Below are 26,303 nucleotides of genomic sequence, written 5' to 3'. Positions count from 1 at the left end.
TAGCGTATGACTGTTTCACACGTAGGTGCAAAGAGCTTCAAGGAGCAAGTAGACTAAGCAAGGGAAGGACAACATACCTGTGAAGACTATCAGATCAGTAAAATGTAAATTGTATATGTTTTGTTTTTAAAAATGTTGTTGGCATGTACTATAAATGTTAAATTGTAGATGTTCTTATATGTTTTATAAAAATGTTTTCATTTGTCCAATAAAAGAAAAATTTTAGTCAAATTTTCAGAGAGTCAAAGAGTTGAAGTCAATGTGACACCTCAGAGTCGTATCTGGGTCAGGTACGGGCCGGGGTGTTACACATGATATGACTATTCTAATAAATATCATAGACTAATTCTGGTATTATGGCTCGATTATAATAATAAAAGAACAACGGTGTTTCTTTCCAAACTTTTAGGGGGTGGACATTAATGAAACGAGCTCAACCATCCTCATGCGTTCACGCAATTGGTTACTGCACAGTCAAAAAATATCACACCAGCATTTACCCCACTTCATGAGGGACGTCTCCTCCCTTTTATGTCTCCCCCATTTCTCCGCCCATCTACCCCACAACCCCTTTGCTTGCAACTCCTCTAAACTGCTAAATCCTTTTAACCTTCTACGGACTTTTGCTTTTGCTTTCTCTTTTGTTTTTGTAGAGACAAAATGGGATGTACAGTACAAAGGTGACTATCAATGTTAGACCAGCAGCATCCCTAAGTGGCATTATCATTGAAGAATTATAAAACTATCTACGTAATGGAGAATTTGCTTTGTGACGAGGTATGGCTATCGAGTCGTGAAACTCCGGACCTTAGCCATGAAACTGACCATTGTACTTTGAAGGACTGTGGCTGTGAAGATTCCTTTTACACGACAAAGGAAGACTCCGAGCAGGCTCTTTTAATATGTCTGGATAAAGAGCTCAGTTACATGCCTGACCCTGGTTATCTGGATTATCTCCAGTCTAATAATTCGGTTTTCGCTAGGTTTAGAGCGGTTTAATGGCTTATCAAGGTACATATTTTCTTCTAGTTATCAGATTTGAAAAGGGTTTTATTATTTTATATCAAATCTCAGTCTGTTTTCTCTGGTTGTATGTTTGTTCAGACTAGTAGTCGGTTAAATTTCTCTATTGGAACCGTTTTCATAGCTGTAAATTACCTGGATCGTTTCATATCAACGAGCACTTGCCATGTAAGGAACATGTAAATTCTGGGTTTCATTTTTTTCTTCTTAACGTTGAAGAATTAAATCATCTACTTTCTTTATACCTAACATATTCTAGGGATGGAAAAATTGGATAGTTGAGTTACTATCCATTGCATGTTTATCCATTTCCACCAAGTTCAACGAGACGTCCCTCGCTTCCTTTAATGAACTTCAGGTGAACACAATTTACCATTGTCCGACAATTCCTATTGCGCTATATTTATCACTGTTTTTATGAAGAATATTTCGATTGAAGATGGAGGACTTGGAGCATTGTTTTCAATCAAGAACAGTCCAACAAATGGAGCTGATGGTGTTACAGGCTTTAAAATGGCGTTTTGGTTCTACAACAACATACTATGGTCCATGATCTCAATTATTACCTTCACAATGAGTTAATAAACCTAGTTAATAAGACACTAGTCAAAGCTATATTGGGTATATTCATAGATATATCCCCTCTTTTCGTTTCTTAAAAAACGCATTATCTTATTATAATGTTAACTTGTGTGCAGATTTCAAGCTGCTGCCATATCAACCCAGCGTTGTTGCAGTATCTGCTCTATGGTGTAATCTGGAAGAGTTAATTCCTTCGTCCTACAATGTCCATCTCGCCAAAATTATGAAGCTCATAAGCCAAGATCACGAGGTAATATATATATATTATAGTTTATTACTTTTCCATTGATTATATAACTAAAATATTGGGAGTGGGGCAGGGTGATATTATGGAATGTCTAAGGATAATGAAGGCATGGTAGTTTCATTCATTCTGCAACTCGAAAGTTTCAGAGTCCCATTACTACCCATCAAATCCTGTGACTGTTTTGTTAATGGAGAGGATTGACATTTGCCAAGTCGATCTTTCACTATTCGGGATGCCATTGCCACGTTCAAGTGTCTATAATGATCGTGAACCAAGTGGGAATAAAAGGAAGAGAGAAGAAGAATAGAGATGTCCTGGAAATGGTTTTTCACAGTCGAAGACGAGAAAAGCCATGGTTTGGCCTTTTAATCATATGATAACGGGAATAATGTTGTGTACTGATCGTGTTTGTGCTTCAGCACATGCATTTAATCTTCGCTACAACTATCAATTTAATAGTGTGATTGATTGCTGTGACTGCAAATATGTTTATTATATACCATTTGATCTACTTCATTATCGCGTTTTTAATAGAAACGCAAACCTTATTAAAGTAAACTAAGCAATATCTTTTACAAACAAAGACCTAACTCTCATACTAGTCACGAATCACACCCCTTAGAAGAGTATTGGACTCACCGGGTTGTACTGAAAAAAAATCTCCTGCCCCTCTATTTGTCGCTCTTTGTGCCGTGTTAGAGTTTGTGATCCGAATATCCTTTGATCTGACTCCCATGGTACGAACTTTGTAGTACATCTAGTTTATACACTATTATACTTCCTGTCGTAACCAATTTTCGACGATGCGACGAGTCTCGACTTATTTTGTGAAAACCTGATTTTGTAAAAGAAATGTTTCGGAGTCATCATTGACCTTTTGAGTTAGGTAGGTTAAATACCTAAAAATTTTCTTTTAAAAGAGTTTTTAGGAAAACCTCATTTAAAAGATTTACTGATCCACGTGTAACTAGAATTTATTTTTAAGCAATAAAAAGGATTCGGGGTCGATTACGTATGAGGAATGATAAACACCCCCACGACGCCCAAAATTGGTACCTCTTGAATAAATATTGTCTCAAATTAGTAGAAATCTAAGAATTCGAATACATATTTAAATCACGATTCCATTATTCCAAATTCAACCATACAACATTATAAAACAAAAATTCTAATGAAAAATAGAAAATATTCTCATATTCCCATTTGAAGAAAAAATACTCCCTAAAATACTTTAGGACAAATATTTCTCTTTCCAACTGAAATAAATTGAATATAATAATTTTCCTAAGAATTAAATATTAAAATAATTGTAAGATTATGAACATTAATAAAAACAACTATCATGGCATGAAACAAGAAAATCACATAACAGGAGCACGAGAATCGTAAATAAACCATAAATACATGACTAAAACGAAACATAAATATCAGTAGTCAAATCTAGAAAGAAAAAAACATTCAACAAAGGACTAAATTAAAATAAAATGAAAATACGTGCCGACATAAAAATAAATGAAAAAAAACAAAGGTCAGTGATCAAAATGTGAAACACGCTTAAATTAGAGAGACTGAAAGAGTAATTTTACCATAAAATTAAAACATGCATCATAAATTGGTGAGATATCAAAATTAGTCCTTACAGTGACCAGAATGCAAAACACGCTAAACCTGCAGGGATTCATGTTGTTATTTGCCCCTAAACTATTGCTATAAATAACACTTTTGGCTTTTTTTTATTTCATCCTTAAAACAAAAAAAATGAAACTCTCTCTCTCAACTCTCCCTTCCCTCTCGGCCAACCTCCTCCGGCCCTCATTCCAGCCGTCGCTCCGACCACCACATGCGGTGGTCGGAGCCCTTAAACCAAACCCAAAACGCTCGTCTCTCTCCGATATACCCTCTCAAACCGAACCTCACACTAAAAACCCCAAAAATAACCTTGGATCTGCTCAACAGGTGCTCAACCTTTCATATGCCCCCTACTCCGGCGAGACCCCTCCCTTTCTCAGGTAACTTCTAAACTCCTCTCTATTTACTTATTTTCATCATTTTTGTTGGTTAGCTAGTTGATTAGAGTTTTAAAAAAACATTATTTATTTTTATATTTATTATTTCGAATATATACATTATGCTCGGAAAAAAAAAGAAAAAAAGAGTTATATTCGAAATGCTAGATCTGGGATTTTGGAAAAAATTATCACAATAAAAAATGCATGAAATATGCTCTATATTCGAACCAAAAGAAAATATAATAACTATTGGATTTGAAGTGAATAGATCAGAGGAAAAAATACATTTGAATAATGATGAAACTAAATAAAAAACAGTAAGTAATTGATACCCATTGAAGTCTGGTATTGCTTGAAAATGAAGTTTACAGTGTATTGTTTACAAGGATTTCAAATCTCGTTTACATTCTCTTTGTTTGGGTTAAATACCCAATTATAACCAAATAAAAATATTCTCACTTTCTTGTGTTTTGTTTTGCAGGTGGAGTGGGGTGTTGGTGTTTGAAGTAGCTCGTTGGCCAAGGTGGAGGCATGGGCACAAGTTGGAAAGTAGAGCATGGGTGGGGCTTGACAGCATGTGGGAGACAACTTCACGTGGGGAATGAGTTTTAAAATATGGTGCTCACAGGTGCCCCTCTTTGCTCATTATTGTGAAACGACAATGAAGCAAAGATAAAAGAGAGCCATATTTTATCTTGGTCTCTTCTTGTCATGCTGCAAACTCTTCACTGGGAATGTCAATTCTTCTCCTTCTGTGAAATTGTCGAGTCCTTGATGCAAATGATATCATCTTTCTTCGTTCTCTCGGCTGAGTCTTCATCTTAAATTATTCAAGTCGCGAGTTCTTCTCATCTTGGTCTTTCCAATGGAAATGATGATCACTCTAGTGAGGCATTGTTGATTTGAGATGTCTTGAATCAGGAAAAGGTTGAACAAGCTCTTCATTATGAATTCTCTACTGACAATGTTGGTCCCTCGAGTGAGGTGTTTTTGATTCAACTCCATATGTGATGAATTGAGTATCATAAATGTTGAAAACATCCTGCCCAAAGGTCATATGGATGGCCCGAAGGTCTTACTCATCAAGAAAACCTTTAAAATCAAACTTAGTTTCTTATAAAATCATTTGTTTCGAGAGAAACTATCTCAAGTGAGATAAAATATTCTGTTTCGAGGGAAACTATCTCAAGCGAGACAAGATCTTTTGTTTCAAAGGAAACTATCTCAAGCGAGACAAAATCTTCTGTTTCGAGTGAAACTATCTCAAGCAAGATAAAATCTTTTATTTCAAGTGAAACTATCTCAAGCGAGACAAATTATTCTGTTTCGAGGGAAACTATCTCAAAGGAGACAAAATTTGTTTCAAGGGAAACTGTCTCAAGGGAGACTAAATTTGTTTTAAGGGAAACTATCTCAAGGGAGACAAAATTTGTTTCAAGGGAAACTGTCTTAAGGGAAACTAAATTTGTTTCAAGGGAAATTGTCTCAAGGGAGACAAAATTTGTTTCAAGGGAGACTGTCTCAAGGGAGACAAAATTTGTTTCAAGGGAAACTGTCTCAAGGAGACAAAATTTGTTTCAAGGGAAACTGTCTCAAGGGAGACAAAATCATTTATTTCGAGGGAAACTGTCTCAAGGGAGACAAAATTTGTTTCAAGGGAAACTGTCTCAAGGGAGACAAAATCTTTTATTTCGAGGAAAACTGTCTCAAGGGAGACTATCTCAAGGGAGACAAAATTTGTTTCAAGGGAAACTGTCTCAAGGGAGATAAAATCTTTTATTTCGAGGGAAACTATCTCAAGGGAGACAAAATTTGTTTCAAGGGAGACAAAATTTGTTTCAAGGGAAACTGTCTCAAGGGAGACAAAATTTGTTTTAAGGAAAACATTCTCAAAGTTTATTTTTCAAGAGAAACTGTCTTAAGGGAGACAAAATTTATTTCAAGAGAAACAATCTCAAAGTTTATCAATTTTGTTTCCAGTGAAACAATTTTAGAATTTGTATTTTAAAGAAAAAAATGTCTCCAGTGAAACGAAAGTTGTTTTTAGGGAAAATAATTAATTTTGTTTTAAGGAAAATTATCTCTAGCGAGACGAAATTTGTTTTTAAGAAAACTGTCTCAAGCGAGACAAAATTTGTTTTTGGGAAAACTCGTCTTGAGCGAGACGAACCTCAAGAGAAACCATATCAAAGGCAATCAATAGTCTACATGCTTCTGTATGTGGAGGAAAGACCTTCAGAAGATCTGATCGTTTACTTCAGGACGTTGAATCTCCAAAGATGCCCCAACATTCATAATTTCTTGCTTCAGCATTGATTCTAAGCATGAACTTTGTGTCTGAGAGTCATATGTCAACAACCAAGACCCACTCCAGAGAGATTGTCTTGTTTGGAAAATGTTTTTTTCTTTTATTTTCAAGAGTCTGAAAATATCAAAAAGTTTTGGAAAATGTTTAATCAAAGATTTTGAGAAAATATTGCCCCTTTCTAGGTTTCATAATTGAGACAAATCATGAAACAAGAGTTCATTGGATATCAAAGAACTAATTACACTCTTAATCCTTCAAAATGAATTATATCCATTTGACAAGTGTCAAGATTAATGCTATCTTTGAGGTATGGTTAAGTAAGGGAAGGATAAAATGTCTCAGGTAGTTATTTTTGGTTAAAGGTTTGACATTCTCATTTCTTTGATGTTCACTAATCTGATGGGGTAACTTGTATGCTCCTCTACTAGAAGTGTTTTCAGGCTCCCAACTTTCATGGCCACACTCGGATTGTGCGATGCCTTATCAAGGAATTTGTGCGATCATCTTAGCTGCACTATTTTTATATTCGAGCCGCCTTTTTAGGTTTTCAACTCGAATCCTTCTTTGGTTACATCATCTAAAATTATACATCTTGAACCCTCATTTTATTATTTTCCCTATCATGCATTAAAGATTTTAGAAAACTTTTTGCAAATAAAGTTTAATCCTGATGGGCGGGATGAAATCTGAAGATAGTCTCTTATGCTTAGAAATCCATATATGATTAGAAGAGACTTTTTAAGGCACGTAATGTAGGCCATGGTTCATGGTTATGAAAGAAAAGGATAAGAGGTCCAAATAAGTGTTTAAGGGTGATTGAACCAAGGATCAATTCATTATGATGTCTTCAATCATGTCTTGCTCAATTTGAATCTGCCCGTATGTGTCTCTCTCAATGCTCTATGGTCTTCGAGTGAAGTGATTTTGGAATGATTGTGCTTGATCAATCTCATAATTTGAATCTCGATGCGTCATTTGAATCGAGAGAATCTTTGCATATGCGTATTGTCTTCTTTTTACTTCACTTTTCCTTTGTTTTTCTCTTTTTTGCTTTTTTTTTTGTTCTGATTAGATCTTCGCACTTGGCATTTGATTTACCTTTTGGTATCTCTTCTGGATTGATGTCTTCACTCATGTGAGTAGATTTCTTCCACCTTGCCCCCCAGTGTGGAGGGTTATCCTTGGTTAGGGTTGAATCAGATAAAAAAATACTATAGTCTTAAAAGGGGACAACAAGGGATATATATATATATATACATATATGGATAAATGAAACAAAGCCATTCATCATCTCATACACAGAAGTCTTTGCATAAGAGGTATCCCCAGGGGATAGATTTTCAGGATTAATTTTATCCATATGAAAATAATGTAATTAATGCATGATAGAATTATTTAGAATTAATTATACTTTCTGCTTCTTGCTCCCAATATGTCTCAATGTTCGGGATCACCTTCAGGAAATTGATGCGTGATGCCCCAAGTTGTGTCTTCTAAGAAAAATGTTCATGCTCAAGTGAAAATCTTATACTCAATGTCTTTAGGTTTTATTGGTATAAAAATGTCAGTTTTGCTTCTAATAAGACAATGGTGTGACTTTATTAACTCAAAGAAAGGTATAGGTATGACTCTTTGTGTATCAAGGAAAGGTAATGTCAAAATTTGGTCTTTTGGTAATGACCATGAGTTATTTTGGGTAAAGAATCAAGGTGTTTTATTTTGGCTTTAGACATGATAAGAAAGGTCTAATCTTGTCATATGTCAAAAATCTATAATTCTTGAAGAATTAAAAGAATCCTTAATTCATTCGATAATCGAAAAACTAAAGATTAAAACTCGTTCAATCATTCCACCTTAGAAGGTAGCATAAATTCAGTCGTTTAAAAGATTAAAAAATATGAAAGACATAAAAAAACATGTTCAAACAAAATAATGCTCTCACTGAAAATGGTAAATGCAATGCCCCCATTCTTCTTTGATTGTCCATGCCCCTGAATTATCAGGTTCTAGATCTTGTGCTTCATTTCCTTAAAGTTCTCAGAGGAATGACTGGAGTTTTCTATATGGTGACTGTGCACGAGATTAACATCGTAGCCCTTGGGATATGTGGGATCTTTTCTCAGATCATTCTGGAAGGCTCAGACCTACAACCAGTTGAGCAAGCTCTAACTGTACTGATTTTAGCTTCATGCTTCTATTATTAATGTGGTTCAGACCACTTCATTGAATCCTTCACAGATCAATTTCATGTTTATGTGGAAATGCTTAAAAGTGAAATGCTAATGCAAAATGCAAAGATGCGAATGCAAGAATGCAAAAATGTTGGTCCCAACGATGAATATCGTAGAATAATTTAAACCAATGATAAAAGCTTTCACATTACAAGACAGTCCACTTTACAGACATGCCTTCGATTAGATATTGAGTTTGAAGTGGATCACCGCTTCATCTTGGACCTTCGTCCTTGAAAATGCCCCTCAATGCTCTTTATAATGTCTCAACGGTGCTGAAACCAGTGCGTCGCTCCTTGATAACTAGCGATGAGATGATCGTAGATGAGAATCTACTGTTGGATTTCTCCTCAGGTCGATGGATCGTCATTTCGATCTCGAATGTTGCATGATCTTTGAACTCACTACTTCATCTCAGATCTTCATATTTGGAACTGATGCCCCTCAATGCTATGTAAACTAACTCCGTTAATGCCTCGACAATGTTGAAACTAGTGTGTTATTCTTTGGTGGTAAGCGATGAGATGATTGTAGATAAGACTCCACTGCTGGATTACTCATCGGGTCAGTGGATTCATTATTTTAGTCTCGAATGCTGCACGATCTTCGAGCTCATTGCTTCGTCTTGGATCTTCATCTTTGGAATTGATGCCCCTCAATACTTTCTTGGATCAAAGGATCAGCTTTCCAATCTCAAATGTTGCACGATCTTCGAACAAGTCTTATTCTGGTATTCTGGACTTCTATTATCCCTCGGCGCATGTCTGTGTATGCGACTACTTAATTGAATTTTTTTTAACTCTTATTGTGCAAAATTTTCACTTGAATATCCCCTTGTAAATCAATACTTTGTATTATGTTATGTTGATGCAATGCAATACAATGCAAATGAAGATGAAAATGACACAAACAAAAGAAATAAGTTAGTATACACAAACAAAACAAAAGAAATTAGTTAGTACAGGTAAGATAATTAATACAATTAAAAATGTTATTCAAAGAGGAATAAAACACCTACCCAATCATGATATCTACCCAAACATGCTTTAATTAAATAACATTTCTACCCGAACATGCTTTTTACCCACAATGATTATTCATGAAATTAATCCTAACTGCATGGTATCTAGTTCACATGCTGTTATTCGGGAAAAAAAAGCAAATATATTCTACGAACATAAAGCAAAAAGGTAAAGGTTCAAAAACACTCATCCTTTGTGTACACTTAATTTGGGTACCTACTGACGAACAGAGGTTCGGTATGACTATACCTACGGTGACCATGCTACGGTTCACTATATGCATGGTTTCGGCTCTATGAGGAAAATGTACTCGAATTGTCCTTGATGTTGGTGCCCCCTTGGCCTGTCAAACCCTCGATCCTCACACATTATAGGCTTAAGCGAATAAGCGAATCGAGTTCAATTTGAGGGGGCACATTTCCCTATGTCTTATACAGAGAATAAATCCTCATGAAGACATAAGATATATAAACCCCGAAAGCTACTTGCTAGGTCTAACACAGAGAATAAATTCTCACGAAGACGTCGCTTTCACTCCCACTTAAAAGGAAGAGCTCGGGTATAGAGCTTATGTTATGCAATGCAAATGTCGTGTGTAAGGAGAAATTATCAAACCTTTGACAGACAATCACAAAAAAACAAACTAAAGCAAATCAAAGACTTTAATATCTGAAAATCAATCGAATGCACACATTAGTATACTAAGATATTAAATAACAATTGAAAGGAATCAAAGGAATCATAAATTAAATATAAATGAATTATCAATTTCTAACTATAGAGACAATATATAATCGATTTAAGGCTTGACCCTCTAGATCCCCAGCGGAGTCGCCAAGCTGTCGTAACCGATTTCCGACGATGCGACGAGTCTTGACTTATTTTGTGAAAACCTGATTTTGCAAAAGAAATGTTTCAGAGTCGCCATTGACCTTTTGAGTTAGGTTGGTTAAATACCTAAAAATTTTCTTTTAAAAGAGTTTTTAGGAAAACGTCATTTAAAAAATTTATCAATCCACGTGTAACCAGAAATTCATTTTTAAGTAATAAAAAGGGTTCGGGGGTCGATTATGTGTGGGGAAGGATAAACACTCCCACAACGCCCAAAATTGACACCTTTTGATTATATATTATCTCAAATTAGTAGAAATCTAAGAATTCGAATACATATTTAAATCACGATTCCATTATTCCAAATTCAACCATACAACATTATAAAACAAAAATTCTAAGGAAAAATAGAAAATATTCTCATATTTCCAATTGAAGAGAAAATACTCCCTAAAATATTTTAGGACAAATATTTCTCTTTCCAACTGAAATAAAATGAATATAATAATTTTCCTAAGAATTAAATATTAAAATAATTTTAAGATTATGAACATTACTAAAAACAACTATCATGGCATGAAACAAGAGAATCACATAACAGGAGCACGAGAATCGTAAATAAACCATAAATACAGGATTAAAATGGAAAAACATAAATATCAGTAGTCAAATCTTGAAATAAAAAAACATTCAACAAAGGACTAAATTATAATAAAATGAAAATGCGTGCCAACATAAAAATAAATGGAAAAAAACAAAGGTCAGTGATCAAAATGTGAAAACAGGCTTAAATTAAAGAGACTGGAAGAGTAATTTTACCATAAAATTAAAACATGCATCCTAAATTGGTGAGATATCAAAATTAATCCTTACAGTGACCATAATGCAAAATGCGCTAAACCTACAGGGATTTATGTTGCTATTTGCCCCTAAACTATTGCTATAAATAACACTTTTGGCTCTTTTTTTATTTCATCCTTAAAACAGAAAAAAATGAAACTCTCTCTCTCAACTCTCCCTTCTCTCTCGGCCAACCTTCTCCGGCCCCCATTCCGGTCGTCGCTCCGACCACCACACGCGGTGGTCGGAGCCCTTAAACCGAACCCAAAACGTTTATCTCTCTCCGATATACCCTCTCAAATCGAATCACACCAAAAACCCCAAAAATAACCTTGGATCTACTCAACAAGTGCTCGACCTTTCACATGCCCCCTACTCCGACGAGACCCCTCCATTTCTTAGGTAACTTCTAAACTCCTCTCTATTTACTTATTTTCATCATTTTTGCTGGTTAGCTGGTTGATTAGAGTTTTAAAAAACATTTATTTATTTTTATATTTATTATTTCAAATATATATATTATACTCGGAAAAAAGAAAAAAGGGTTATATTTGAAATGCTCTAGATCTGGGCTTTTGGAAAAAAGTATCACAATAAAAACTGCATGAAATGTGCTATATATTCGAACCAAAAGAAAATATAATAACTATTGGATTTGAAGTGAATAGATCAGAGGAAAATATGCATTCGAATAATGATGAAACTAAATAGAAAAAATAGTAAGTAATTGATACCCATTGAAGTCTGGTATTGCTTGAAAATGGAGTTTACAGTGTGTTGTTTGCAAGGATTTCGAATCCCATTTACATTCTCTTTGCTTGGGTTAAATACCCAATTACAACCAAATAAAAATATTCTCACTTTCTTATGTTTTTTTTGCAGGTGGAGTGGGGTGTTGGTGTTTGAAGCAGCTCGTTGGCCAAGGTGGAGGCATGGGCACAAGTTGGAAAGTGGAGCATGGGTGAGGCTTGACAGCATATGGGAGACAACTTCACGTGGGGCATGAGTTTTAAAATATGGTGCTCACACTTTCGTATTCATATCTAGTTGAAATAGGAATTAGTATTGAAAAAGTTTCTTTGTAATCTAAGATTTTTTATATTCATGAATCTTTCCTTGTTAATAGAGCTCATGATATTCTATTCTTATATGATAAAATAAAACATCTCATTATTAGATTTCTATCTCAACCTCATATAAAAAATTTATTATTTATGAGAATACACAAGTTAATATAATTTTAGAATTAAAAACATTCATCAATGTTAATGACATTTTCACTTTGAAATTCTATTCTCCTAGAAATAATAAAAAAATCTGAATTTTTTATTACTAAGATATCTGAAATTACTAAAAGCATGGTTATCAAAATCGGACCGGATAGGCCGGTTTAACCGGTTGAACCGTGAACCGGTGGCCTATCCGGTTCGGTTACCTCACAAAATCGGATTGGCAATGAACCAGCTGAAAACCGGTAAAATCGGGGTAAACCGATTGAAAATCGGCAAAACCGGTTTGAACCGCCGGTTCACTTTTTTCTTTAAAAAAAAAATTAAACCAAACGGCGTCGTTTGTTCAACGAGCAAGTCAAATTCGAGTATCGCTGAGCTCGACTTGAACTCGAAAACTTTAAAAGTAAGCTCAACTCGACTCAAAAACTCACGAGCTAAAATTATCAAGTTCAAATCGAACTCGAAATATAATATTAAAACTTGAACTCGAAAAGGCTCGAACTCAAAAAAAAAATTAGAAGTTCGATTGAAGCCTAAAATTTGAGCTCAATTGAAGCAAAAGAATAGTTCGCTCTGTGCTCACCAAAAGGCTCCATGATTTTGAATGCCAAATTACCTCTATTATTTATAGAAGTAAGTTTGATGCTCTTCTATGTTTCTTAGCCATGTGAGATTGTTTTTTTATAAAAAAATTAAATTAAATGACATCATTTGTTATGATTTTTTAAGCCCCAATTTTTTTTTATTATAGTTATATAGTTATTTATTATTTAATATGTTTTACCTTAAATATTATGTTGTAGTTGATTTGAATCATTTTGTTTCACTTGATTTTATGTTTTTTAATTTATATATGTTGTGACTTGTGATATTTTTATACCTTTTAATATTGTAAACTTAAAAAATTGTTACATATATATTAATATTGCTTTGAATATTATGTAAAATTAAAAAAAAATTATTTTATATAAAATTCGATTCAACCGCGGTTGAACTAATGAATCAGTACATTCACCGATTTAATGTCTCGTCCGATTTTAAAAATATTGACTAAAAGGAAAAAGAAAAAAAATACTTTTCGTGCTCTGTAGCATTCCACGAATAATTTATTGGAACCGCAATGAATTGGCTGCTTGGATTGGAACCCGACCACAAAAACAAGCTCTAGTTCAGGCGGACCCACTGGCTTTTAAGATTGAAGTAGATAAAAGCTCGTATAAACCACACGATGGCTTTTGGCTTTGGATTTGGTTGCAGACTGAAAACAATGGCTACTTCATCACTCATTTCCTCATCGTTTCTTCTTCCGAATAGCTTAACGATTCAACGACAAAACCAGCAGTATCACAACACAACAAGCTTCAGGAACCGAGCATCCTTCAAGGTCCTAGCTGCCAAGCTTCCTGCTGGAGTACTTTCTTGGTTCTAATTGTTTCATATTTTTTTATCTTATATGTTCAAATATTGCTGGGTTTTTGTTCTTAACAAATTTGTATCTGTTAATAAAAAACCAATGTTTCAGGTTGAAGTGCCAAAAGTAGGGCCCAAATTCAAAGCACCGTTTCAGGGGTTTACGAGGACAGCTGAAATATGGAATTCCAGGGCCTGTATGATTGGCATAATTGGTGTTTTCATTGTAGAACTGGTGAGGTTTCTAGCTTTTTTCTGTATCTTCCATTGGCAATAGAACTATGGTGTTGGTGCTCTAACTGTGACGGCTTTGGGGTTATGCAGATACTAAACAAAGGAGTACTTCAGATGATTGGGGTAGATGTTGGCAAAGGTCTTGATATTCCTCTGTAAAGATTCAATCCATGGAGGCAAGCATTGGCTTAATTGGGAGCAAGTAAAGACATTTTTGTTGTATTAAAAGTGAACACATTATCTACTCCAATATCTGTAATCTGTAACACTTTTTGAGTATCATATGAAATGTTTCGGTTTCATCTGTGTTCAAGCTGCAAATTCTCAGTTTTGACTGTACAATCTATTTTTGAAATCATGGAACTTTTAACAAGTTTCCATAGCCTACAAGATATGGTCATATGCTTCTCTTCTATTGCATACCATCATCATCACCAGACCATCTGCTGAATGTAATTTATTGCCGAGGTTTCGCGTGTTTATTTATCGATGCATAAATGATTTCCATTTTCGAACAGGTGCAGGATGATCTACAGCACTCGGCTGTTTCGAGCATCTATAACCGGCACCTTACTTGAAGGCTCTGAGTTGTCTAATGCATCAGCTAGTGACATTCGATGGTTACTCCATACAGCATCTGCCTATGTCTTCATTTTCTCACCTTCTTCTATAGTCAATTACCAACTGATAAACTGAAAGATCTCACCATTCCAAGCTTCATTATCTTGGACTCCATGAAAAAATGATTCCGCTGCAAACAAGAAACAAACAGAATGTAAATTGAAACAGTAAAATTTTACCTCTAAAGCCCAAGGAGGAATGCGTTAAACCCTGAATTCTATGTCAGCTTTTCAGAGTATTCTTCATAACATCCTCTAAAAGAAAAACCAATCATCATAACTTAAGTTCTGAATCTAAAAACTAATGCAGAGCTTCACGTTATGTTATCCCTTTCCAATGGCCTATAGCTATGCTTTTGATGACTCTAGTAGCCTTAACAAATGCAGAGCTTCACTTTATGTTATCACTTTCTGCCCGCCTAAATGAGAAATGGCAAAGAAATAACAAGCTTGGTGTCATTGCAGCGTCAGAAAGTCGATACCACTTGTTTCTTATGATTTCTACCCGTAGTTATTAGTTCAAAACTTGATGGATCAGTTAACTTCTCTTCATCTTAGGAGTATGAAGGTCTGTGAGTAATGACATGGATGGGAAATATCAGTTTTCCCTATGTGCAGCATGTGTATATCTTATACCCAATTTTTTCCACTTGGAGAGAAATATGGAGGATAAAGCAACGAACATGGGAAGAATTGCAACTTGAACATAAACTATGATCCGTTTACTTTGAGAAGAAGAATAGAAAACATAACCGTTGACATTTATGTGATGATGTATCCCAAAACTTGTTGGAAAGTCAAACATGTGAATTCACTGCGATTATAACAAGGTACCATAATTGTCTGTCAATACTTCCTAATTCAAACTAGGATGAAACAATGCATCCCTCATGTCTAATGTTATATATAGGAAGAACATGTGCCATGGTTCCCACAACAGTTTAGACACAGGAAAAACATGAGTTCAAATGAAGCATTTACAGAGAATGAAGAGGCGCCCACTTATGCTCCATTGATTCCGGTGCCTAATGTTCAAGAGCTGGTGAGGGAGGATCTTTGCAGGTTCCACAAAGATATGTTAGGGAACTAGAAGATAGACCCAAAGATACAGATATGTCACATCTTTCTTCACTTATTCCCGTCGTTGATTTGTCATTGCTGTTAATGGGGAATAAGGAGGAGCTAAAAAAACTGGATTTGGCTTGCCAAGAATGGGGTTTCTTTCAGGTACTGTGTTAGCTTTTGAAAGAATCAAGGCAAATAAGGAATAGCTAAAGAATGTGCCTTTGAGAGCTACAATTGATTGATCCTTTGCAGGTGGTAAATCATGGAGTTGCAAAGGAAGTGTTGCAGAAAATGAAAGATGCTGCAGCTGCGTTTTTCATGCTTCCGCTAGAAGAGAAGAACAAGTATGCGATGCCGTCGGACGACATACAAGGCTACGGGCAGGCATATTCCGAAGAGCAGATACTGGACTGGTCAGATGCACTGATACTTGTGGTTCACCCTTCTCATTATAGGAATTAGGAAGCTCAAATTTTGGCCTAAGTCACCAAAAGGGCTCCAGTATGGATTCATATGATCTGACCAAAACATAGGAATTTCATTTTTTTTTCTGTCATGTTAACTGAAATATACTTTCATACAGGGAAATCATAGAAGAATATTCGAATGTAATCCGAAAAGTCGCAATGGAGCTCTTTTGATCCCTTTCTCTGATAATGGGAATGGACAATGAAGCTCTGCTTAGACTGCATAACAATAGGTGCAGGGTTACCGAGTGAACTACTATCCTCCTTGCTCCAAACCAGACCAAGTACTAGGTGCTAGTCCACATTCCGACACCAGCACCATAGCCATACTTATGCAGGACGATGACGTGTGTGGATTACAGATTAAGCATGACGACGAGTGGGTGCCGGTTAATCCGATCCCAAATGCTTTAGTAGTGAACGTCGACGATGTCGTTGAGGTAACTAAAATATGTTTCCATTGTTGATTGTAAACAAAGACAATTTGAGCTGACTTGATATTTTTAAATTGTTCGTCAGATATGGAGTAATGGCAAGTACAAGAGTATCGAACATAGAGCTGTTGCAAATTATAATAAGGCAAGAATCTCTTATGCAACATTCCTGGTTCCGCACGATGAGGTCGAGATTGAGCCCCTAGATCACATGATAGACCCGAAAACAGAACAGCAGATTTATAAGAAAGTGAAATATGGGGAGTATTTGAGGAGCTCCATGAAGAGAAAAATGGAGGGCAAAGCACATACCAACATGGCAAAGGTTGAAACTCTAGCCTAAGTAAAAATTAGAAACTTTATGTCGCTTTGTTTCTGTTTGTAAGCCCCTTGTTGCTTTAGTTTCTGCTCATTTCTGCAATGGTTTGCTCACTGCAAGTGTTGTTCAAAGGTATTATTGTTAACAGAATCTCCCTTATTCAACATCCAAATAAAGAAAAATTGTGGGCTAAATAGTTCCTGCCAAACGTTTTTCAATTTCTCCACCAAAATACAGTTTTTATCAATTTGATCTAAATTCTAAAAAAATCACTTTAATCTTTCATGTTTACGAGAACCTCAGCTGGTACTGTCTCAGGCATCCCCGCCTCTGTTCGGTCGGATTTTCACATCGTTGGACTCCCTTCCACCTTATAATCACGCGTGCATTGTGTCTTTAACACGTACCATGTGCATTGTCTTTTCAGATAAAATTTATATAGTTTTTCACCAGTTATTTTTCAATTTTTCATGCTCACCTTGAGTAACGTTAGCATAAGAAAAACCATCGGATGTCCTGCCACATCCGCAAAGGCATGCCGCCTTCAACGTACATGGACGAAATGAGTACTATTATAGGAAATATTTTGAATACTATTTTAGTAAAAAAGAAAAAAATAGTAATATCCAAAGTTGAAGTGTCTGACTATAAATAATTTTCCTCTGCCGTCCCAAAATAAAATTTCAAAAGACAAAAAAAACCCAAATTCGATTCGATGTGAACTACTAAAATGGTAAACTTTTGCCCGGTATCCAGAATTCCAGACACAAGGCCATTGTTTTATCAAAGGGATCCAACTGCATAGGCCACAAATCCTATTAAACTAATATCCCATCCCATCCCATCCATCTATGTTCCACTATGATTGACATCATTTTTTTTATAAAATACATAAATAATTATATTATGTTAAAATAAAATTTTCTATTTTTTAGTTGGAGTATCTTTCTTTCAGGGAAAGATAATGTCCGCTGCAGCTAACAGCTAAAGAAACCAGAGGGATAAGCACTATATATAGGAAGAACACGTGCCATGGTCTCCACAAAGCTTAAACAAAGCAAGCAATGAGTTCAAATGGAACATTTACAGAGAATGAAGAGGCACCCACTTATGCTCCATCGATTCCGGTACCTAATGTTCAAGAGCTGGTGAGGGAGGATCCTTCACAGGTTCCACAAAGATACGTTAGGGACATGGAAGATAGACCTAAAGATACTGATATGTCACATCTTTCTTCACTTATTCCCCTCATTGATTTTTCATTGCTATTGTTGGGGAACAAGGAGGAGCTAAACAAACTAGATCTTGCTTGCCAAGATTGGGGTTTCTTTCAGGTACTGTATTATTTATGTAAGAATATGCACAAGGTGAACAATGAAACAGTATGTGTTCTTTAACAGGTGGTAAATCATGGAGTTGCAAAGGAAGTGTTGCAGAAAATGAAGGATGTTGCAGCTGAGTTTTTCGAGCTTCCGCTAGAAGAGAAGAACAAGAACGCGATGCCGTCGGATGACATACAAGGGTACGGACACATATATGTCATCTCGGAAGAGCAGATACTGGACTGGTCGGATGCACTGATGCTTGCGGTTCACCCTTCTCATTATAGGAAGCTCAAGTTTTGGCCCAAGTCACCTACAGGTCTCCAGTATGTATTCAGATGATCTTTAGCCAAAACATGGTATTTGCATGTTTTTAATCCAACTAAAATGAACTTTCATACAGGGAAATCATAGAAGAATATTCGAATGCGATACGAAAATTCGGAACAGAGCTGTTGGAATCATTTTCTCTGATCATGGGAATGGAAAAGGAAGCCTTGCTTGGACTGCACAAACAGTTGATCCAAGCATACCGAGTGAACTACTACCCTCCCTGCTCTAAGCCAGACCAAGTACTAGGTGTTAGTCCACATTCAGACTCTAGCACTATAACCATACTCATGCAGGACGATGATGTGTGCGGATTACAGATTAAGCACGACGACGATTGGGTGCCGGTTAATACGATCCCGGATGCTCTAGTCGTGAAAGTCGGCGATGTCATTGAGGTAAAAGAAAAAAAATGTATTTCCATAGGTGATGGTGGTCGAATTTTGATTGTCTTGCTTTGTTTGTCAGATGTGGAGTAACGGCAAGTACAAGAGTATTGAACACAGAGCTGTTGTAAATGATGAAAGGGCAAGAATCTCTTATGCGTCATTCCTATACCCGCACGATGAGGTTGAGATTGAGCCCCTGATCGACCCGAAAACAGAACAGCTGATTTATAAGAAAGTGAAATATGGGGATTATTTGAGGAACTCCATGAAGACAAAAATGGAGGGCAAAGCTCACACCCACGTAGCAAAGGTTGAAACTCTCGCTTAACCAAAAAGCACAAACTTCATAACATAGTATTAAGTTGCGGTTGTGGTGTTCATTAGGGAAACGGTTTCACGAATATAGATGTTACAGACGTTATATAATTGTTGCGAACTTAATTTATTTTCTAAAGATGACAATGTTTCTAAAATATTACATATGAGTTAATTGCTTCACATATCCTCAAAATATGATCCTCATTTTAAATTAGTCCTTAAACTTTTAAATATTTTGATTTCATCCCTAAACTATGGATATCATTCTAAATTATCCTCAAATTTTTGAATATTTCAATTTCATCTCAAAACTAGGACCTTCATTCTAAATTGGTCACCAAACTTTTTAAACATTTCAATTTCATCCCTAACAATAAGCATATATTAATCACATCCCTTGTTAATAAAATCATTAAGCTAAGTTATATTATTATATGTTTGAAAAAAAAACAAATTTTAGGTTAAACTATGGTTGGAACTAATTATATATATGGATGAATTTAGAGATGAAATTCGAATATTCAAAAGTTTGAGGATCAATTTAGTAAGAGGGTCATAGTTTAGGGATGAAATTAGAATGTTCAAAATTAAAGACTAGTTTAGAATGAGAGTCATGATGAAATTAAAATATTCAAAAGTTTAAGAATCAATTTATAATAAAAGTTATAATTTGAGGATATATAATGCAATTAACTCTACATTTATATATTTTGCCATCATATTTTGATATTAAATAAACTACCAAATTGATCACATTCTTTTTATAAATATATATTTTTAGTCACCGGATTTAAAAATAATAATATTTTGATTACGTTATTTATTAATAATGTTTTGGTTATTAAAATATTAAATGATGTTAGTTTGATAATATAATGCGTTAGTAAAATAGTTTAATTTTTAATTTAAATCTTAAACTTTAAATAAAATACTAATATCACCCTTAAACTTTAAACAGATATGAATTTAACCTTTAGATAAAGCATTAATTTTATCTGTGAATCTGATCAAAGTTCATTAGTATTAATCATTGTTATTTGTCATTCGATTACTATCTCTAGTCATTGAACTCTAAAATTTTTAATTCATTTTTCTTTTTAATTTTAAAACGTAAATTTAGTGTTTGTTTCATCCAAAATACCTCAAACATTACTATTCTAACTTAAAACTCGTTAAAAAAATAATTTCTAACAAAATTATTATTGTAAATTATACAAAACGTATAATGAATTAAAATAAATTATAAACATAGTATCAACGTCAGAAACGGAAATTTGGGTTTTATTCCCTTCATAAAACTTTAGATTAACATAAGGATAAACATATATATTAGTTCCCAAAATGATAATTTTATAATTTAACTCTTTTAATAGTTATGAAATTTAAATTAATATAATGATAAAAATACAATTTACGGAGAACTTAAGCGCTTGGCATTGCTCTATATACGAAGAACACGTGTCATTGTCTCCGCAGTAGTTTTAAAGATTAAACAACAAAGAGCTCAAATGACACATTTACGGAAAACGAAAATGCACCCACTTGTGCTCCATCGATTCCGCTTCCACAGAGATCTGTTGGGAATCGGAAGAGAAAAACAAGCTTGCGATGCCATCGGAGTCCACTACTATAGCAATAGTCATGCATGATAACGTGTTGATTACAACAAATAAAGCAAAACAAAGAGTGGGTGCCGGTTAATCCAATCCAGAGGCAATCATATATTCAATATAGCAGTCAGCAATAGGAGGGAAAAAACAGTGAAACACAGGCCAAAATAAACACACCTAGTGCTAATTTTATCAGGATATGATCACTAGCCATCAATTCGGACGGCTCGGTCCTAGTAGAAGAGGAGCATCCTGCTTTTTCACACCGGAGTTTGAATCAACAGTACGCGCCCAACCTCTGAGAGGAGGCTCAAAATGCTGGCTGGCAACATCAGGCGGAGGGTCATCTTCACCAGGAAGTGCTAAAAGGCCCTCCTCTCTAAGGGAAGAAGGCTCCTTATAACATGTACTCCAAAGGGAGTCCACAAGCTGCCTCTCCTCCCTTGCAGCACCTAGGTCTTCAGGAGACATCAAGCTGATACCCTTAATTCGATCTTCAAGAATTTGCTTCAGCTTCTCATCGTCTTCACCTAGGCCACCATTATTCCCACCTGTCTTGTCCCGGGTGAGCTCAAGGAGACCACGGAGAGAAGCTTCTCTCACTTCTGCATCCTCACTAGTGGCAAGATGCAACATTATACGGGGAAACCCTAGCTCACTTACAACGTTGCAATCTGATTGATTTTCATGCAGTAGGTATTGAATCAAGTTCAAAGCTTTCCTGCAAGAAAATAAAAAAGCAATTAAATAAGAAAACCAGAAGTCGGGATACTAACCAGATAAAATAATACAAACACATCCGAAGATTACCTTTGAAATCTTACATTCTCTGTTCCCAAAGCATCTCTCAAGGCTGCATAACCATTTGCAAGTCGAAATGCTGCAATACCAGGTTTGTTGTGGCGAATCAAGGCTGAAATCCAATGAAAAAGGATATCATGTCATGATACTTTCAAGATTCTGTACGAGCATGTTCCCTGATTAAAAAGTATACTAAAGAGCAATAGTTGTACCCACAGGATATCGCATAAAGTGCTTTGGTTCGAACAGTTACATCAGGGTCGGAGGAAAATTGGAAAGGAGAGGCTCTAAGCCATTTGCTTCCATAACCAACTGCTGACTCCGGGGATTATTCTGTACAATGGTAGATACAACTTCTGCAGCTTTAGCTCGAACATTGGCATGTGAATTCTTCAAATAACCAAGGAGAGGGACCAAACCACCAATTGAGTGAAGATCTGCCTCAAACGCACACAGGCCGTATAAGCACATATATTTTTGGATCAATTGAAAGCATTACAAGTGCAAGACTAATTTTAGCAGGAACGGGCATCAGGGCCAGAAACAGAAAGGTTATATGATGCAACAAGGTTATTAAAATGGAACTATCAATTCAATCATAGATAGCATCCTTAGGAATTACTAATCCTAGGAAACACAAAAAATGATTCTCCTTGCATACAATATAATCCTATGCAGACAAAAACTATAGCTAACACTAGAGATATCTTGTTTCAAATTAAGCACTCCATAATATAGAAAACTTACCATTGGCCATGTCAATAGACTCAACATGCTCTTGCAACTCATCCAACATACCTGCCACAATCAAATAAGTATGTGAACAAAGCTGCTCTTGAAACCCAATAACAAAAATTTAAAGACAAAAAACAACTTGGGGATTCTCCAAGAGTACCTTCAATATCAGCAGCCGTAACTCCTTGAACTTCCAATTCTTTTTCTGGAGTTTTCATAACCAAAGTTATCTCTTTCATCCGCTGAATCACATCAACGGTCTGCGATTGCATTGCTTCCATAAACCATCTTCTGTCTTCCTCGCTACATACAAAAATAAGCAAATAATTACCCCCTAAATAATCAATTAACGATCAGAAAAAAGAGTCATCAAGGAAAAATAGATGGAATTACCTTAAATTACGAGAAGGACGAGTTCCATCGGAGTTTGCAATGCTCCATTTCAGCAACCCATCCCAGTTAGGTCCATCTTTAGCCATGGTTTCTTTGTGCAAACTAAACTACCTTGGATTTTCTTGCAGATAAATTAAAGAAAAGATTCCGTAAAACTTGGCGGAGTTCCCTTTAAATAGAGAAATTCAGCAAAAATTCCAGGCGATTCGAGACTTTTCTATTCAGATTTGGAAAGTGGCGGAAAGCGCTACCGCCTACCCATATTTCTTGACTGAAGACCTATGCTATGTTTTCAGATTGGATTCACACATCGGCCCAAATGGACCATGTCGGCTTGGGTTTACAGGCTCAGAATGAATGTGACCTCTACTTATAGTTAGATCGATTAATGAGATTGGATAAATTATAAGTTATTTGAGTTTTATTTGATTAAAATTTGTTTAATATTCAATTTGAATGGATTTAAATTAATTTTAAATTTGACTTCAATTCTTAAATAGTCTAAACTAACTATTTGATATCTGATTTAAAAAGAGCATAAATAATTTGAAAAGATAATATATTAATTTTTTTTAATTTTTTTAAATTAAATTATTAATGATATTATCCTATATATGTTGTTGTATAAGGTTTTTATATACTTAAGATCAAGTTTGAGTTTGAATTCGAACTTCAATTGATTTAAATTCAGTAATAATTCAAGTTTTTTATACTCGTATAGAATTTGATTTTCTGATTTTAGATTTAAACAAACTTGATAACTTTAAACCCTTTAACTTTCTAACTGAACCAGATCCAATTTTAAAATTTTAAATCAATTTGAATTCAATAATACTCCAACACGTATATTACGCTTCTTGTAACAATAACCAGCGACGTTACTGATAATCTTATAAAATCAGAAATATTTAAAATTCATCAAACCACAATTAGGCGTACGGATTTTGTAATTCTACCCATTCAGCGCTAACCAGGTGGCCCCGCCATCCAAATTCCAACGCCTTAGCGGTGCCGCTTCTCTCCAAATCACTAACTTCGTTAACTATACAACTCGAGAATCAACAAAATTCCGTTAAAGTAATTGCAATCGTATAAACCACTCGCTTATACCGTTGAGTGTTCCTCGCTCCCTCTCCCTCTCCCTCTCCATCTCCCTCTCCCTATGTATTTGTATTTCTAGGGTTCTTTTAAATTTCTACGATTTCTCAGTTTCCACGTTTTAATTTATTGGTAATCTTTTTGGGTTTGTTTCCATGGAATCGATTAGATCTCCCTATTGGTGCTACAGATGCAACCGCTTCATTCGGATCCGGGTCCGTTCTCCCCATGATTCGATCAACTGCCCCGACTGTGGCGGAGGGTTCATCGAAGAGATCGAAACGCCCTCTCGATCTCCCATCCACCACCGTTTCCCTGCCGCCGCCATGTATTCCGACACGCCAAGCCCCGCTCTCAGCCCAAGCCCCAGCGCCACTCCTCATTTCCGCCGCACTCGTCGAAACGCTGGTGATCGCTCCCCTTTCAATCCTGTTGTCGTCCTCCGTGGACCCACCTCCGAAGCCGATGGTATAGTTACCGATAGAGGTAATAGAAATTTTGAGCTTTATTATGATGATGGGTCCGGATCGGGTCTTCGTCCCCTGCCTGCAAGCATGTCGGAGTTTTTAATGGGGTCAGGTTTTGATCGGCTTCTTGATCAGTTATCTCAATTAGAAGCGAACGGGGTTGGTCGTCTCGATCAACCGCCTGCCTCCAAAGCGGCAATTGAATCAATGCCGGTGATAAAAATCCTAGGAAGCCATGTAAGGTTGGAAAATCACTGTGCAGTTTGTAAAGAGCCTTTCGAACTCCACTCGGAAGCTCGTGAAATGCCTTGTAAGCATATATACCATATGGATTGTATTTTACCTTGGCTTTCCATTCGAAACTCTTGTCCAGTTTGCCGCCATGAATTGCCAACAGATAACAACGGAAATAACTTGGTGGAAAACGGTGCTGTTAGAGATGAAGAAGCTGTGGGATTAACCATATGGAGGTTGCCGGGAGGTGGGTTTGCTGTGGGGAGATTTACAGGAGGGACGAGAGCTGCGGAGAGGGAGTTTCCAGTTGTGTTTACTGAAATGGATGGTGGATTCAATAATGCAGGTGCTCCGAGGAGGATTTCATGGGCGCCTGGTGGGAGAAGGTCGCAAGAGAGTGGAGGATTAGGACGTGTATTTCGGAGTTTTGTTTCTTTTTTCGGGAGGTTTAGAAGTTCATCACGTTCAGGCTCAGATTCTGGATTTACAAGGAGAAGTACATCGAGTTCAGTGTTTGGGAGGTCATTGAGAAGGGATAGCCGATGGGATTTTGAGGATTGAACGATGGTTGAATGTATCTTTTGTCCGTTGTTATGTTAACCTTTCTTTCGCATTTAATCTGATACTACATTAGCTGCAGTTTTCTTCAAGGGAAAGGGATGTTTGTATGTTGTATGATTTTACTTTGTTGTAAATAACAACACTTTTGGTGAAGGAATGAAGCATTGTTCGTATTTAGTTCCTGTCGAAAGAGAAAGAAGCTTTGATGAGTCGTTATGTGCACCAACGCAGCAGAAGAAGTGAATGAAGTCGAAAGTTTTGTGGCTAGTAGGGTCATTTAGTGGTTGCTGAGGTACTAACCTCGCATATAGATTTATCTTAGGCCTAAAAAGTTCAATTCGTAAGTTTCTTCGCCATAATTTATGTTGTTCTATCTTTCTTACATGTATTTATTATCAGAAATCTGTTGTTTATTTGCAGTTAATTCAATTGAGTTGTTTATGTTATCTTTTGGGTTTACTTGACTAGAAGGCAATCTACCTGCAGCCACTGTTCTACTTGTTTTATTGTTTGTTTGAATTACTTAATCATGTGATGGATTCTGCAAATTTTAATTGTGCATTCAATTTCTCATTTTTGTGCATAAATGTGATACTTCACCAATTGGGGCATGATCATTAATGTAGATGTGGGTAGAGACAGGTAGAAGTCCAATGCATTTGTTGGTTGAACAGCTTGGATCCTATCTTGACCTTGTTAAACAGATATCATTTACACTGAGATAATGGGAAGTTGTCCTACTGGCCTTTGCTTCTGTTTATTCCTGATTTCAACATGAAGGCTTTAATTTGAGAATAATTATTATTGAAGAACAGTCTGCCTTTGAAATCTGTTTCTCAACTTCTGTATTGATAGGGCTGCTTATGAATATTATAGTATGCATTTCTGATTCCCTATAAAAATAAAATTGTTTACTTTTTTTTTTTTCAAATCCCCTCTTCCGCTTCATTTTCATTGCTGGTGAGAAATCCTTCATTGGATTTGAGAGTCTGAATGGGTGAAAACCAGTAGAGGCATATATATAATGCATGGCATTTTATCTCAGGAGTTGTTCTAACGGGGTGTTTGGTTCAGGTAATATGAGATTACCGGGGGAATGGAATCTCATTCCCCCGTTTGGTTGGCCAACATTCCCAGCCCCAGTAATCTTTTATTACCAACAGTAGATTTT

General features: G+C 35.9%; 4 protein-coding genes and 2 pseudogenes across 7 annotated transcripts; 5 read left to right on the top strand and 1 right to left on the bottom strand.

The window, feature by feature from the left end:
- The first annotated feature begins 753 nt into the window (after window positions 1-753).
- LOC120188258 lies at window positions 754-2,159 on the top strand (annotated as a pseudogene).
- Window positions 2,160-13,538: 11,379 nt separating this feature from the next.
- Window positions 13,539-14,290, top strand: LOC120188155 (light-harvesting complex-like protein OHP1, chloroplastic). Of its 2 annotated transcripts, none has more exons than XM_039191668.1 (3): window positions 13,539-13,709; window positions 13,848-13,970; window positions 14,060-14,290. In XM_039191668.1, exons 1-3 carry the CDS (start codon window positions 13,554-13,556, stop codon window positions 14,126-14,128), a joined length of 348 nt encoding a protein of 115 aa, XP_039047599.1. In that variant the 5' UTR covers window positions 13,539-13,553; the 3' UTR covers window positions 14,129-14,290. The 2 variants fall into 2 exon arrangements, with proteins under 2 accessions (XP_039047599.1, XP_039047598.1); XM_039191667.1 differs by having other exon boundaries at window positions 13,539-13,736.
- Window positions 14,291-15,580: 1,290 nt separating this feature from the next.
- LOC120188196 (protein SRG1-like) lies at window positions 15,581-19,244 on the top strand. 3 transcript variants are annotated; one of them, XM_039191701.1, is made up of 5 exons: window positions 15,581-15,816; window positions 15,907-16,040; window positions 18,409-18,522; window positions 18,600-18,924; window positions 18,995-19,244. In XM_039191701.1, the coding sequence occupies exons 1-5, from the start codon at window positions 15,703-15,705 to the stop codon at window positions 19,241-19,243; spliced, it is 936 nt and encodes a 311-aa protein (XP_039047632.1). In that variant the 5' UTR covers window positions 15,581-15,702; the 3' UTR covers window position 19,244. The 3 variants fall into 3 exon arrangements, with proteins under 3 accessions (XP_039047632.1, XP_039047633.1, XP_039047634.1); XM_039191702.1 differs by lacking the exon at window positions 15,907-16,040 and having other exon boundaries at window positions 18,275-18,522; XM_039191703.1 differs by lacking the exons at window positions 15,581-15,816; window positions 15,907-16,040 and adding an exon at window positions 15,870-15,906 and having other exon boundaries at window positions 18,275-18,522.
- On the top strand, window positions 16,229-16,932 carry LOC120188197 (probable 2-oxoglutarate/Fe(II)-dependent dioxygenase). Its single transcript, XM_039191704.1, has 2 exons — window positions 16,229-16,561; window positions 16,641-16,932. The coding sequence occupies exons 1-2, from the start codon at window positions 16,454-16,456 to the stop codon at window positions 16,896-16,898; spliced, it is 366 nt and encodes a 121-aa protein (XP_039047635.1). The 5' UTR covers window positions 16,229-16,453; the 3' UTR covers window positions 16,899-16,932.
- Window positions 19,245-20,905: 1,661 nt separating the features above from the next.
- On the bottom strand, window positions 20,906-23,000 carry LOC120188150 (annotated as a pseudogene).
- Window positions 23,001-23,818: 818 nt separating this feature from the next.
- On the top strand, window positions 23,819-25,693 carry LOC120188173 (probable E3 ubiquitin-protein ligase RHC2A). Its single transcript, XM_039191685.1, has one exon. It carries the CDS (start codon window positions 24,026-24,028, stop codon window positions 25,130-25,132), a length of 1,107 nt encoding a protein of 368 aa, XP_039047616.1. The 5' UTR covers window positions 23,819-24,025; the 3' UTR covers window positions 25,133-25,693.
- Window positions 25,694-26,303: the final 610 nt, after the last annotated feature.

This window comes from Hibiscus syriacus, unplaced genomic scaffold (genome assembly GCF_006381635.1).
Source record: "Hibiscus syriacus cultivar Baekdansim isolate YM2019G1 unplaced genomic scaffold, ASM638163v2 tig00116939_pilon, whole genome shotgun sequence".
NCBI lineage: Eukaryota > Viridiplantae > Streptophyta > Magnoliopsida > Malvales > Malvaceae > Hibiscus > Hibiscus syriacus.
Note: the sequence above shows the minus strand (reverse complement) of the source record. Positions and strands in the feature narration are given on the sequence as shown.